Source organism: Caretta caretta, chromosome 5 (genome assembly GCF_965140235.1).
Source record: "Caretta caretta isolate rCarCar2 chromosome 5, rCarCar1.hap1, whole genome shotgun sequence".
Taxonomy (NCBI): Eukaryota; Metazoa; Chordata; order Testudines; family Cheloniidae; genus Caretta; species Caretta caretta.
The window spans coordinates 123,792,950-123,808,432 of record NC_134210.1 but is presented as its reverse complement, the minus strand read 5'-3'; the positions used below and the strand labels follow the sequence as shown (position 1 = coordinate 123,808,432).

Genomic DNA, 15,483 nt, shown 5'->3' with positions numbered 1-15,483 from the left:
GTCTGAGGTGGACACCTGTGCACTAAGGATTGGACGGAGCCCATCAATCTCATTCCCCATAGGCTACTCAAAAGGCAAGAGATGGTCATAATAAGCGCTCAATCATTCTCCCTCTGAATTTAATGGCCAAAGGACGAGAAGGGACCTCCTGGGTCATTGAATCCAGTCCCTGCTCCTGCAGGTAATTCCATCATATAAACCCTTCAATGGGAGGAACAGGATCAAACTGCAACTTTGGCGGGTTTATCTATATTTAGCACTTAATTTATTACAGGTCTGATAACTTCATTTTATATAAGCAACACCATGTTTCAGTCTGTGTATTATACTGTAATAATTACAACACTTGGGTTTCAGCTTTATGCTACCAACTGTCCCTAGGCATGCTATATTCCAGTACAATTCATGCACTGTTGTGTTATTTATAAATGTGGAATTTTCGTTTATTATTCATTTAAATTGGTGAATTTCTTGAAAAATTCTCAATATGCATATGTCTCAGATAACTAACCGTGCATCTCTAAAATTTATAGTCTGCAAAATCTAGCTGAAAAGTTCATGAGAACAGTCTGTCTTGTGAAATTTCTGGCACCTCCACTTCTGATACTGGATAGAAATAATCTGAGAACAGCTGTTCTCATGGGATACTGGCCCTTCCATTTGCAAAGGCAGGCAGAAACTGAAGACGAAAAAACATGTATCCAGTCATTTCAGAGCCTCAGAAAAGGTTTAGCTTGCATTCAGTTTGAGCTTAAGTTTAAGGACAGTACTTTATTGGAAGCAGTTCACCTATCCCAAATGATTACACAGGATTTTTTGTTTTCCATGTTAATCAAAAGCCTTATGATCAATAGACAATAGCTCTGTGGTGTGGGATTCATTAATGTCATATTCTTGTTAATTTGGTAGTTTCTCCTTTATCAGTCAGTTGTATAATGTCTTATTGCTAGTATAAGATGAGTATCGATTGTGTGCCATGATCTATTTATTTAGTTTATTCATGTGTCTACATAAAAGAGGCCCTGCATACCAAAACCAAGAGATAACAAAAAGAGCTGAAAACATTTTTAATTGTGGTATTCTTCTAACCTAACTCATGAGTTTGCATTAACTTCAGTGTAGCTTAACTGATTTATACCAGATCCTCAGCTGGGACTACACCAGTTTAGAGCAGCTGGGGATCTGGCCTGCCTCATAGGATAGAGATGGGGAGCAATAACTTGGGGTCTTTCATTTATTCTTCAACATACGACATTAGGATCAAATTAAATAAAGTGACAGTGTTCCATAAACTCTCACTAGTTTATTTTTTATTGTGTGTATTTTTGGATCAAAGATATACTCCAGATTCTAGACTGATTTAGACCCAGTAGTTCCCCCAATAAAGCTGTTCAAAACTGAATGGGAAGTCAGAATTGATTCCAGTGCACTTAATTCACACACACACATATTTACACACATACAGACATACTGTAGGCCAAATCATACTTGAGAGAGGAAGAAACATCATACGTTTCTGATCCACCTTTTCTAATGAAGTGAGCTGTAGCTCACGAAAGCTCATGCTCAAATAAATTGGTTAGTCTCTAAGGTGCCACAAGTCCTCCTTTTCTTTTTGCGAATACAGACTAACACGGCTGTTACTCTGAAACTTTTCTAATCAATATCTTTCATATCTTTAAATACAGAATCCCCTTCACCTACAACTGAGTTTAGAAAATCCATTAAGCTCTGATGCGGATGTCACTTTCTCAATCCTGAAAATGAACAACTGGTACAATTTCAGCTTGATGTTATGCCAAGAGTGGAATATATCAGATTTTCTCTTCCTCACACAACAGAGTTCCAAGTTCCACATGGCATCCATTATAAATATTACCACAAATCTCACTTCAACTAGTGACCTTCTGAACTACTTACAAGTTCACCTAGAGAGCATTAAAGACACAATATCAACCATGGTCATGTTTGGCTGTGACATGGAAAAGACAAGGAGGATTTTTGAAATAACCACGCAGTTTGGTGTGATGCCTCCTGAACTTCACTGGATTCTTGGGGATTCACAAAATGTGGAAGAACTGAGAACAGAGGGTTTACCGTTGGGTCTCATAGCTCATGGCAAAACGACACAGTCCATTTTTGAGCATTACGTCCAGGACGCGATGGAGCTAGTAGCAAGGGCTGTGGCAACAGCTACATTGGTCCAACCGGAGCTAGCACTTATTCCAAGTACGACAAATTGCATGGACATAGAGGAAACAAATCTCACTTCAGGACAATATTTATCAAAGTAAGTTCTTCCTTTTTATTTTTTCCCCTAAAGTCTATTTTGTGAGTATAAAATGAAATCTCCGTTTTTTTTCCATCTTTGAACCATTTAGTTAGCTCAACACTATTCACTGCTTGGTCTTACGTTTATATTCGGCAGTTGGTATTTCACTGTGCTTAATCACTTGCTAGATTGTGATTCCATTACTCAGGATGAGTAGCCACTCGCCTCATGAATAGTCCCATTGAAGTGGTTGGGACCACAGTGTGAGTAAAGATATCAGAGTCTTATACACAAGCCAGTTTTCAGGTCAAGTTGTAATAGGAATGCAAATTTACAATCATGTATGATGGAAAAAAAGTCAGAACCAGCCTCATATTTTCAGGGGATCCAGGATGCCGGAGGGGGGCAAAAAACAAACAAAAAAAAAAACAGGCCAAGAATATTGGTCTCAAGTTGCAGTGGGGGAGATTTAGGTTGGATATTAGGAAAAACTTTTTCACTAGGAGGGTGGTGAAACACTGGAATGCATTACCTAGGGAGGTGGTGGAATCTCCTTCCTTAGATATTTTTAAGGTCAGGCTTGACAAAGCCCTGGCTGGGATGATTTAGTTGGGGATTGGTCCTACTTTGAGCAGGGGGTTGGACTAGATGACCTCCTGAGGTCCCTTCCAACCCTGATATTCTATGATTCTATGATAATATTCCCAAAGCCAGAATGGGTCTCAGGGTGGAAAACAGGTCTTTCCTTTCAGTTCCCCTGCTGGGGGTGAGTATGTGAGTGGGAGGAGCAGGTCAGACAGACAGAGAAATGCATCTTGAGTGCCACCCCTTTTTCTGGTGCAGGCTAGAGGGAGATTTGGCTGAGAGTTAATGAAACTGTGTAGAATTTCCAAAAATGCAGAGCCCTCACCCTCCTGCCAAGCAATCTGTCATCTTGCTGGTGCTTAAGGCTAGCCTTGTAAAATGCTGCACACTGCGCAATCACTGCAAAAATTGTACCCTGGAAATTCATCTCTAGTTGTTTGGTGAGTGAGTGGACAGTGGAAGGAAAAGAGGGGTCACCAAAAGAGGACGTGGTCTGTCTATCTGCCTGGGTAATATTTGCTGTAGATTTCTCTGCCCATAGCATCCCATTATTGTGAGATAGAATCACATACATGCATGGATGGGCTTTTTTTTTCTCTCCCTTCTTCTTGTGGTTGTTAATCGTTTTTTTTTTTGAACTGCACTTCACCTGCCTTCTACACAGTAGACTTTTTTTCAGGATTCAGGTGCAAATCCATTGTGTTTTTGGTGTGAATGTTCACAGTTCCTTTTGGACGGTATCTATCCTCTCTTCACAATAATGATGTGATGAATCTCTCACCCAGTTAGGACAAAAAATGTTTCCTTCATCAACCCCTGTCAAGGTTCCTTCCCCACTCTGAACTCTAGGGTACAGATGTGGGGACCTGCATGAAAGACCCCTTAAGCTTATTCTTACCAGCTTAGGTTAAAAGCTGCAACCACCAAAGTGTTACACAAAGAACAGGGGAAGTGCCCACTTGGAAACGTCTCCCCCCAAAAAATATCCCCCCAAGCACTACACCCCCTTTCCTGGGGAAGGCTTGATAAAAATCCTAACCAGTTTGCACAGGTGAACACAGACCCAAACCCTTGGATCTTAAGAACAATGAAAAAAGCAATCAGATTCTTAAAAGAAGAATTTTAATTAAAGAAAAAGTAAAAGAATCACCTCTGTAAAATCAGGGTGGTAAATACCTTACAGGGTAATCAGATTCAAAACATAGAGAATCCCTCTAGGCAAAACCTTAAGTTACAAAAAAATACAAAAACAGGAATATACATTCCATTCAGCACAACTTATTTTATCAGCCATTTAAACAAAACAGAATCTAACGCATATCTAACTAGATTGCTTACTGACTCTTTACAGGAGTTCTGACCTGCATTCCTGCTCTGGTCCCGGCAAAAACATCACACAGACAGAGAGAACCTTTGTTTCTCCCCACTCCAGCTCTGAAAGTATCTTGTCTCCTCATTGGCCATTTTGGTCAGGTGCTAGCGAGGTTACCTTTAACTTCTTAACCCTTTACAGGTGAAAGGGTTTTTCAAACCTGTGAAAGGGTTTTTCCTCTGGCCAGGAGGGATTTAAAGGTGTTTACCCTTCCCTTTATATTTATGACAACCTCCATCATTAATTTAAGGCTCACAAGAAAGTTGTTTCAGCTAAGTAAAATAAGGGTATGTCTCCACAGCAATAACAGTGCATGAACAAATCACCCAAACTAGCTAGAATCCTGCTAGCATGGGTAACAATAGCAGCGAAGACTGCCCACACTGTTCTGTCTTCGCTGCTATGGGAACCCATGCTAGCTGGATTCAAACTACTGTAGTTTGAGTAGGTGGCTCATGTAAGCTTTTGCTGTATAGACATACCTTAGTCATGAGAACAGATGTTGATTTGGGCTTCAGAACGTCACTGTGGTGATCCATTGGGTTGTGAGATTAATTTCATTCCATTCAAAAAGCACCCATGGAAATAGTTCCAAAATAATTCACTGAATCTTTTAACTCTTTGAGAAATACCACCACAGCAGAAAGACATGTCAAGGTACCAAATGGCTGACTAATTTAACTGTTGAAGGAGACATGCAGAGGATCAAGTTGATGACTAAATGAAGAAAGCCAGGCCTGTAACAAACGCACAAGCTTTATGCTATATTACTGCACGTTTATTAATGTCCTTTCTTTTCCCTCTTTGGAAATCTAAATAGTCTCATGACAAGAGTTGCAGTTGTGCTCTTAACTGCGCATCTTGGGAAAGCAAACCCAATTTCACAGCACATGAAAGGGAGAGCAGATGCATTCCAAATAGCTATTTGATGGCAGGCATTTGCACATACAGCTGCTGTCATAAGAATGTATTAATCAACAGGACAAGATATTCTTAGGTCCCGATCCCGCATTGTGATCTGCATTGACAAATTGCTGTTTGCATGAAGCCCCAATAAAGTTAATGGGGTTCCACATGGGTGAAGCAGACTTCCCGTGCGGATCACATTACAGGACCGGACCACCTGCTTTGGTATTTCAACATACAGCAACTACTGGCAACTTTCTGCTTTTCCCTTGTCTGTCTCCATGTATGGCCCCAAACCTGCAATGAGCTCTATGAGGATAGAACCCTACACCCGTACAGATGCTCATTGCAGGATAAGGGTCTATATCTCTAACCATTAGGTATAGTTCTACAGAGCTCAGCAAAGCCAAGCTCGTAAAGCCTGGGCTCTCAGATCATTACTGAACATAGTCAGTGGATAGTTGGACATTTAAATGCCCATTGTAGCACCCAAATGCAGAATTTGGGCCTCCACTCTAGGCATCCAAGTTTTAACATGTGGCCTACAATATTTTCACTTTTTAATGAAAGAAGGATCTGGCCCTCAGATAACGTGCAGAACTTCCCCCTAGGCTTTGGGGCTAGCTAGGCTTTTGCAATTTCCTTATGATGAGAGTGAATTCCTGCTGAGTGAATTTTTCCTCTTGTGAGCACCCTTGTTATAGGAATAAGGCATTAGGATTTTATAGCCTCATCTAGCCTGTGAATTAAAGCTTTAACTGTGCTTCTTGGGCAATTTCAGCAGCCTGTGTTTTGATTTGCTCCCTGCTCTGGTTCTTGGCCCTTACTAAACTTTGCAAGAATGTAATCAAGTTAAAGAAAATAGATGAGACTATTTTAATTAAATTGTTATCCAAATACTACAAACGTAGTTCTTCTCGGGTATGTTATGAGAGCTTTAGCACCTCTGCCGAAGAATGAACATGAAAAACAGAATACAACAGGAAAGAGCAAGCATCACCCTTTGAACTCATTTCCATTGCTAAATTTAGAATGACAATGGAATGACTGTGTCTAGCTGTCTGGCAGTGGGTCAAGAGCACGAGTAGCAGCTTCAGAGCAGACTGTTAAGAAGCAGAACACAAACTCCAAACTAGCTGCGAGATCTATACTTTGATTTCACCAACCAAGTATAAACTCCTCAGGCACTATCACAGCCTTAACCAGGAGTCACAAACAGTCCCCTTGGGCAGTCCGATCTATCTTGATACCCAGGTAAGCCTGCCTTGGAGACAGATGGTCCCTTATGCCAAAAAAGCACAACATTCAGGTTACTCTCAGTCCCAGAAGACTTACCCCACTTACCCCACATCAATTGCACTTTAGATCTCACACTGAAGATAACACTTGTAGCCAATCCTATAACAAACTGTGTCAGGGTTTATTAACTAGAAAGAGCTCTGTATTTTCCTTAGGACTAACTCAGGCCAAGCGCTAGGGATCTTTTGCTTATGCTTAGTGATCCTTGCCCCTCAGAGTCCAAGCAGCATAAAGATGCAGTTTCTTGTTTAGGAAGAAGGGAATAAAAATCCATAAGTTCAAACTGTTGGGATGAGTTCACACACACGTCTCTTCTTCATGTGGCGGAGGGTGGCGGGAGAGCGCAATTAGCAAAGTCTTCATTCTTTGATGTTCCACAGTGGCCCATTTGGTTTCAATGGGCCTTCTTGGTGAGCCGGACCTAACACCTTCTGTCAGAAGCCAGGATTTTTATGTATATTAACTCATCTTTCCTCTTTAGTAACTTTACACAGTTACAGAGGATTGCAATGCAAACACTTCATATCACCATATAACATGGGGTACAGATAAGTGAAATTTTACATGCAGCATCCTATAAGTATTCCATAAACGCTAAATACACTCTTTTAATCTTAACGTCTATGCTAATAATAATAATACACAAGGGAGCCAGACTAAGTCAGGTATGTCTTGGTCAGTGGTCAGCTGATGCCTAGGGGCTTGGGCATGAGCTGGCATTTTGTCTGCCGGCATTACAGACACTAACCAAACCTTCATACAGTTCACACAGCCTCATCTTAGGGCCAGATCCTCAGCTAGTGTAAATTGAAGCTGTGTTGATTTACCCCATCTGAGGATCTGACCCTTCATGTCCACAAGCCTGGGTAAACTACCCACTCTCTGTACATGCCTGCCAGCAGCCTGTACAGAAATGTTATTGATAGGGACCCATGTAAATAGAACCGCTTTTTATAAGCCAGATGCTTGCAAGATGCTGAACACTTAACTCCTACAGACTTTGCTCTGTACCTCACAGGAGGCCTTGCTAGATTGAGCCCGATACCAGCTGAACTGCTCTAGCTTCTCCTTAAGGTTTCTGACTAAGGCAGTTTTTCCATGTCCATGAAGGCCCTTGACTTTGAACTTCATTAATGCTGCATATAGCATATGCAGTGATTAATGGCCATAGAGGTCACCGTATAAGAGCATAAGTTGTTAAAATGTGATTTATGCCCGGCTCCCTTTGGATGTTAGGATTAAAGTACCACCACCACCAACAAAAGTATCTACCATGGACATCAGAGGCAAAAAAATGCATTAACTTGATAACGTTGTGAAATCAACCCTTTAAATGTCATGAAATCTCTCAAATCATGGAGTCAGAGAGTTTAAGGCCAGAAGGGGCCAACAGACTCCCTGAATATCAGAGGCCACCAGCTGCACACTAAACCCAGCAATCAGAATTAGGCCAAAGAATTACAGCCCTCCAGAGACTATGCTATTGTGCTACGGGCGGAGAACAGGAGGGACTAACGTGCACCAATGCCCTAGGCCCCTGCAGTAGCAGGGAACTGAAAGTTTATAAAACAATTTAGCCACCTCAGAGATGTTGGGCTGATTCACTCCTGTGGGTGGGGAGGTGTGCTGCTTACACAACCCCGATGACTCAATCTAGATTCTGCCGGCGTAAACCAGAAAACCCAACGAGTGCATTTGGCCTGTAATACTTTTTATTCTCGTTCTTCATATTGAATATAAAGCTTAATGTGCTATTGTTTTATGTTAGTTAAGCTATACCCTAAAATAAGTAGGGTGTACACTATGCCTCAATTGTGTTGCGGTAGAAATTCTTGACCAGATCCCTGAGCTATGTTGATTTGCACAAGCTGAGGATTTTTTTTTTCTGGATTTTGCTTCTTTGATTTCTCAAACTTAATATGGCACTAGCATGATTATTATTTTGCATTATATGGATATTAAACTTCTAATAAGGCTAAGCAGAGTAGGCGGTGAAATACTCAGCTATAACTCTCTCAATCAGAAGGATTCATAACTGCCCAGCTAGTAAGAGACAGTCCCTTCCTGAAGAACTTAAAATCTAAATAGACAAAGGGTGGGAGAAAGGAAGCATAATTATCCCCATTTTACAGATGGTGGAAGTGAGGCACTAGGGGATTACATGATTTGCCCAAGGTCATACAGCCAGAAACAGGAAACAGACAGCTCTCCTGAGTCCCAGTACAACACCTTCAATACAAGCCCATTGTTCCTCTAAAGCAGTGTAAGGCTTCAGCCATCTGGATGTCTGGCTCTGTTTTCTTACATTTCTTCTCCCAACAGGTTTTTAGCCAACACGACCTTTAACGGTCTCAGTGGCCACATTAAAGTGAAAGGCTCTTCCATCATCAGCTCAGAAAACAGCTTCTTCATTTGGAATCTGCAGCATGATCCTGTTGGGAACCCAATGTGGACTCGACTGGGGAGTTGGCAAGAAGGAAAGATCATCATGGATCATGGGATATGGCCAGAGCAGGCCCAGAGGCACAAAAACCACATCCTGCACCCTTCCCGGCTGCACCTGAGAGTGGTAACACTGATAGAACACCCTTTTGTCTTCACGAGAAACGTGGATGATGAAGGGCTGTGCCCAGCAGGACAACTGTGCTTGGATCCTCTGACCAACGATTCAGCCATGTTGGATAGCCTCTTTGAAACCCTTCATGGGGGCAATGACACCGTGCCCATTGAGTTCAAAAAGTGCTGCTATGGCTACTGCATCGATCTGCTGGAGAAGTTGGCTGAGGATATGAACTTTGATTTTGACTTGTACATTGTTGGCGATGGAAAGTACGGAGCTTGGAAAAATGGACATTGGACAGGTCTTGTGGGTGACCTTCTGGCTGGGACAGCCCACATGGCAGTGACATCATTCAGCATCAATACAGCCCGTAGCCAAGTGATTGATTTCACCAGCCCTTTCTTTTCAACCAGCTTGGGCATCTTAGTGAGGACCAGAGATACAGCAGCTCCTATTGGAGCCTTTATGTGGCCACTCCACTGGACCATGTGGCTGGGAATATTTGTTGCCCTCCATATCACAGCAGTATTTCTCACACTGTATGAGTGGAAAAGCCCCTTTGGGATGACCCCCAAGGGAAGAAACAGGAATAAAGTTTTCTCCTTCTCCTCTGCCCTGAATGTCTGTTACGCAATCTTGTTTGGCAGAACAGCTGCCATCAAACCCCCCAAATGCTGGACTGGAAGGTTTTTAATGAATCTCTGGGCCATTTTTTGTTTGTTTTGTCTGTCAACATACACAGCGAACCTGGCTGCTGTCATGGTAGGAGAGAAAATCTATGAGGAGCTTTCTGGAATACATGACCCCAAGGTAAAGAATGGCAACTTTTGTTAACTCAGTCTTTGCTTCTTCCCAGTTTACATTAAGTATTACATAATTTATGGAGTCTAAACAGTCACATTACAGTCAATTATCTCCTGACTCAGATCCAGGAGAAAAGCTGAAGAGAGAGAAGTTTAAACTGCTAGATTCAAAGCCAGATTGCAAACTGGTCGCTGTTTGGGGTTCTTTGGACCAGGATTTTGATTTAGGCTATTATAAAGGTAGAAGCAGTTTGCAATATTCAGATTTGAATTTCTAACACCCGTAAATTTGGGGATGTTTGGATTGATCTGGGTTTTGGTTCGGATCCATCTCCGCTAAGCTAGCCATAAACTGAGCCACTCTGAATAGGGTCACACCACCTTAGATTGAGTGCTGAGTTAGAGACATTCTGGGTGGGATTTTCAGAAGCACTCACTCAGCTTTAGCCTAATTCTGCTCCTATGGAAGCCAATGGTAAAACTCCCACTGTCTTCCATGGGAGCAGAGTGGGGCTAAGGTGGGCATTTTGGAAAATCCCACCCTCTGGGAACACACACTTTTCATAGCAATTGAAGTTGTTTCCACCTGTATTCACCCGCCTTTTGTGTTCACTCCTTGTGAGTATTCCAGCAAGTGAATTTCCTGATAGCAGAGACAGCAAACGTTATAGAACATAATGAATTTCAGATTAATAATTGTGAGCATTTGCACTAGGAATCTAAGAGAAATAATCACGTGACCTGTGCCCTACCCAAACTACCCACCACAATGCTCACTTGAGATACTGAACGTAAGAACAGCCATGCTTGATCAGATCAATGGTCCATCTAACCCTGTATCCCGTGTTCCAACAGTGGCCAATGCCAGATACTTCAGAGGGAATGAAATAACAGGGCAATTATCAAGTAAGCTATCCCCTGTCATCCAATCTTACCATCTGGTAGTCAGAGGCTTAGAAACACCCAGGGCATGGTGTTGCACCCCTGACCATCTTGGCTAATCACAATTGATGAACCTATCATCCATGAACTATCTAAGTCTTTTTTGAACCCAGTTATAGTCTTGGCCTTCACAACTTCTCCTGGCAAAGAGTTCCACAAGTTGACTGTGCATTGTGTGAAGCAGTACTTCCTTTTGTTTGTTTTAAACCTGTTGAATACTCACAACAAAGTCCTTGTCAATAGAACCCTCCCCGTAAGATACTGAAAAGTTTTCCCATCCTGAATTGGGATGAAAAGTCAAAAATCACAAAAATGTATGTGGACCAAAAATCTGAAAACTTTTGGTTTCAGTCAATCAAAAAATGTATCCTGATAATTTTGAAACATATCATTTTGATTTCAATATTTGTATTGTTTTGATCATAATTGGCTTAACATTTTCAAAATGTCAACTCATTTTGAACTAGAATTTTTCATTTCGAAAGTGTCAAAATGGGACATTTCGAAATGTCTCAACATTATTTTTCAGTTGAGAAACTCATTAAAATGGACCCTGTGTTTCAACAAATCATTCATTTTCTGATGAAAAAAACACTTAGTTGAAAAATTCCTGACCAGTTATACTTGTGAGTAATCTACAGACCAAGAAAGAGTCATAGAAATTACTAGGTGAATAGTTTAAAATAACAAGTACATTGAAGAAAATTGTGAAGTGCTTATGGACAATTTGCGAACAGAAAAAGAAGCTAACTTCATTCAATGAATTATTTGCACAGCTCTAGTTAGAACCATGTTGACAGACCATGTTGTTGCCTAGCACAGCCAAACTACGTTAGCAGCACGCTAAAGATCATATTCCAGAACAGGCCGACATCGTGTCCTCCCTTCCGCATTTGCTGGCTAAAGTATGTTAGAAGTCGGATCAACTGAGACTGTGTTTAACCTACAGCTTGGGCTGAAACCACAGAATTCAGATCCAGATATTGAACACCCTCTCTCACCTAACGCTCAGAGACTTTGGATTTGGGGCTTTAATATGGGCTAGCCAAGGAATTCAGATCTGGATCCAGGTTTGGATTTCGAACCACTGCCAAAGTTTGGGATGTTCAGATCTGTGGGTTTTGTTTGGGCACATCGAAAGGTGAATTTGCATATTGTTCCTTTGCTCTATTGCCTGCTCAGTAGACAGGACCACCATGAAGACTGGAACACGGCTTAACGTTGAATAATTTTATTTTGTGCTCCTGATATTTTTGTATTGGTGGTGAGGCAGCTATTTAGATGGAAAGCAAGATAACTGCCTGTTGGATTAATAGGTTTTTTGGGCTTGTTTCATTAGCTGGAGAGGCTTTGTGTTACCACCACCCTCTGCATTAGCTGGTTATGGCAAATCCATTCTATCTTCTCTTTGCAGCGTCCACTCTAACTCTAGTGAGTAGGGACACTTTCATTGATAGGAATTAAGGCAAAGCATGCATAGAAATCAATCAAAACCACGGCTACCCCCAATTTACAAATCCTCTTTGGGAGGACGAGAAAAACTTTAGAAATAGAACCTTCCACTTTATTTTCTAAAAGTGCATGTGTGTTTGGAAAGGTATGGTATCTCCATAATTCATCCACCAACTACTAATGATCCGGAGAATCAGAACCAATACATCATACATGGGTTTCTTGTCTCACTGCAGAGACGACAGCAACTAGAGCATCAGGCTAGCCCAACATTTTGGTTCCTTGTACTGTATACATCTTATTTTTTTAATTTCCAATGCAGTTGGCATTAAATTCTTGCCCCTTTGTAACAACTCCAAATTGGTGGCTTTGCTTTTCAAGGGAGAAAATCCAAGATGTGGTTTGGCTGCTTTGATCTAGCCCATTCCTACTTATGTTTTGGGGTTACCAGATGCTGTTCACTCTGTTGGTGTTGCTGGTGTATCTGAATACCACTGAAATGTCTGTAGTAGACCTAAGAAGCTTAGGCCTTTAAGGAAGTATATTCGAGAACGGCTCAAACATCAAAATTCTGATCTAAGTTTCAAACACCACAATGTTCAAGAATGTTCAAATCCTGGATTTTTGGTTTATCTCTTGGGAAAAAAAGCACATTTGGATCTAAGGTTGTGTCTCTGGCTTAGAGCTAAATAATTAAGGCCCTGATCTTGCAAACACATAGGGGATTAACTTTACTGCCATGAGTAGTCCCAATGGGAGTTACTCGTGGCAGTAAAGTAAAGCATGTGTGTAAATGTTTGCAGGATTGAAGCCTAAATCTTCATTTTTAATAGAATGGGGCTTCTTCCCAATACTTGCCTTTTCCTGACATCTGCAGTGGACTTCTCCAATGTCCCTGCCCACTCACCTACTTAGATCTCTCACTAGTATTTTCACCATCTTCCCATATCCACTAAAACCCTCTGCTGTTGCACCATAGACCACCATCTGTAAAGGTGCTAGATCTGAATTTTAACTTTGCCAGAAGTTCAGACACTGTATGTTAGGTGAGTCAGTTTTGGCTCAGACCTATTTCTACATTAAGACCAATTTGTCTTAACTAACATGAAAAAATATAAAACTGACCAAAACATATCTGAGGGTTATTAAAGACTAGCTATCAATGACAACTGTGTGCAGATAATTACTGGCTAACCATCCTAAATAGCTTAGTGCTTTTATCATTAGAAATCTTTTTAGCAAAGGGTCTTGGAGAATCATTGTAATAAACCACATTAATCTTGGTATGTGCCTTAGTCAAAAGGTAAGTCATTAGCAGTATGCTGATATGTGCTGCTTTACTAATGAGTTCTCTTCAGCAAATCGATGATCTGCAGTTTATTATTCACTGGGAAATTAGTGGGCAGCATAAATTCCAGGACTGCCTGAAATAAAGTATATTCTAAAAATCAGTTTTTTAGAAATCTTAAATTGGTCGGGATCTATTGTGAAGCTGTAAAACGAGCATTTCACTGAATCCACAACAGCTTCAGCCTGAACTTCCCAAGATCCACATACATCTCCGATGCAAACGAGCATCCTGCAAGTTTCCCAGTTCAGCTCCACCACTGCCCCTTGGACCTGGCTTTTCCAGCCCTGGGCATCTCCTGCTAGACCAAAGCTAAGCTGCCCGCCCCCCTGTAGTCCCCTCCGTGTAGTTAGAGCAGCGTGAATTTCCTTAATGTGGAGAGTGTCTTAGGATTTTCTATAGTGCCAGGTAAATTACAGCTGCTAGGTACTGTCTCTGCCAAGATGCAAAACTTGGCACAGAATGCTGAAGGAAGAAAACAGTGAGGTGTTGCAAACAGAAGTCCCTATTCTGCACAGGCTGAATGCTGACTTGAGTTTAGGGCTTACTACCCCGACTGGTCCAACTGAAATCAACAGGGTTATTCTGAGTAGTGAGCAGTATTCTCAATAGCGCTTGCAGGATGAAGCCTATAGGCACTGCCATCTTGACACTCACTGCAAGAATATCCTTATGGAAGAAGGTTTACTCCCTACTGTTCTGTAAAAGCCAACCAGACAGCTTCCTGGGTATCAGTCCCTGCATTTACCTCGGAATTACTCTTCTTCCTGGTGTTAATCCAATCAGATTGGGTCTGCTCTACAAGTTCTCTCCCTCCAGAGTGCTCTAGTCAATGCCATATCCTCTATCATACCACATGCTAACAGGACTTCCTTAATGACAGCCCACCACTTCTTCTTGGGCTGGCCTCTTTGTCTTTTTTCCTTCAGTCTCGATCTGTCAGACCCTCTCACCCATGAAGCTGTCAGGTCTGCACTGTATATGACCAAAACCATCTAAGCCTGCACTCCCTCGTTTTTTCGTTTATGGGTGTTAGTCACAGGGTACACCACTCACTGCTGGTCTGGCACCTCCTCCTGGTCACTCTGGGGATTGACTCTCGAGGCTGATGCCCCCATCCACAGTTTTGCACACTGTCTCTCCCTCTGGTCTTCAGCCCCTCTCTCAGACCCAAGAACCACTGCATCCTCTTCAGGACTTAGCCCTTGAGCTAGGTCACTCAGCAGTCCCTTCTCTCTCACAGTCCTAGGCAGTTTCCCCTCTCACTGCCCAGTGCCACTTCCTCAATGGCTGGTAAGGGAACCCAGACCCACCCTCTTCTCCAGATTCCAGTCCAGGGACCCTCACTCAGCAGTTCTGGGCTCCTCTCCCTACTTCTTCCCTGGACTGCTTCCTACTTCTGACTGGTTCCCCTTCTCTCTCTGGGGATACCACCTCCAGGCACTCTCTTCCCAGGGAGTGACTACTGACTGCCTTCCTGCAGCCTTTCCCAGCAGCCCTGTCTGTAGCCTGCTACCTGACTTTATAGACCCTGCCTATTCCTGTACAGGTGAGCCTCTCTCTAATTAGCTGCCTCCACCCTAAAGCTCCAATGTTTGCAACCTAATTAGTAGATTTGGTCCACCTGGCCCAATTCCACTCTTGCAGGGTAACAAAATAGCTTCTTCAAATCATAAAAGTACCTAGTAAAAACGCCTCTTAGATAGCGTGACCAGATGTCCCAATTTTATAGGGACAGTCCCAATATTTGGGTCTTTTTCTTATATAGGCTCTTATTATCCCCACCCTGTCCTGATTTTTCACATTTCCTGTCTGGTTACCCTGCTCTTAGAATACAAGCCTTTTCCTTGTTGTGGTTGAAATAATCATTTCAAACGGGTGATGAATGAGTTAATATTTATTTCTGGATTCACAAACACTTTCTTCTCCTCCTCAATTGACAGT

The 15,483-nt window shown here is 42.0% G+C and overlaps 1 protein-coding gene across 4 annotated transcripts in view; it reads left to right on the top strand.

Annotated features, from left to right (window-relative positions):
* GRIN3A (glutamate ionotropic receptor NMDA type subunit 3A) overlaps nt 1-15,483 on the top strand; it is a 93,950-nt gene that overhangs the window by 28,262 nt on the left and 50,205 nt on the right. For all 4 annotated transcript variants that reach the window (XM_048851162.2, XM_048851158.2, XM_048851157.2 and 1 more), the window contains 2 exons: nt 1,689-2,290; nt 8,757-9,804. In XM_048851162.2, coding sequence (XP_048707119.2) covers nt 1,689-2,290; nt 8,757-9,804 — 1,650 coding nt within the window. The remainder of the gene's footprint in view (nt 1-1,688; nt 2,291-8,756; nt 9,805-15,483) is intronic.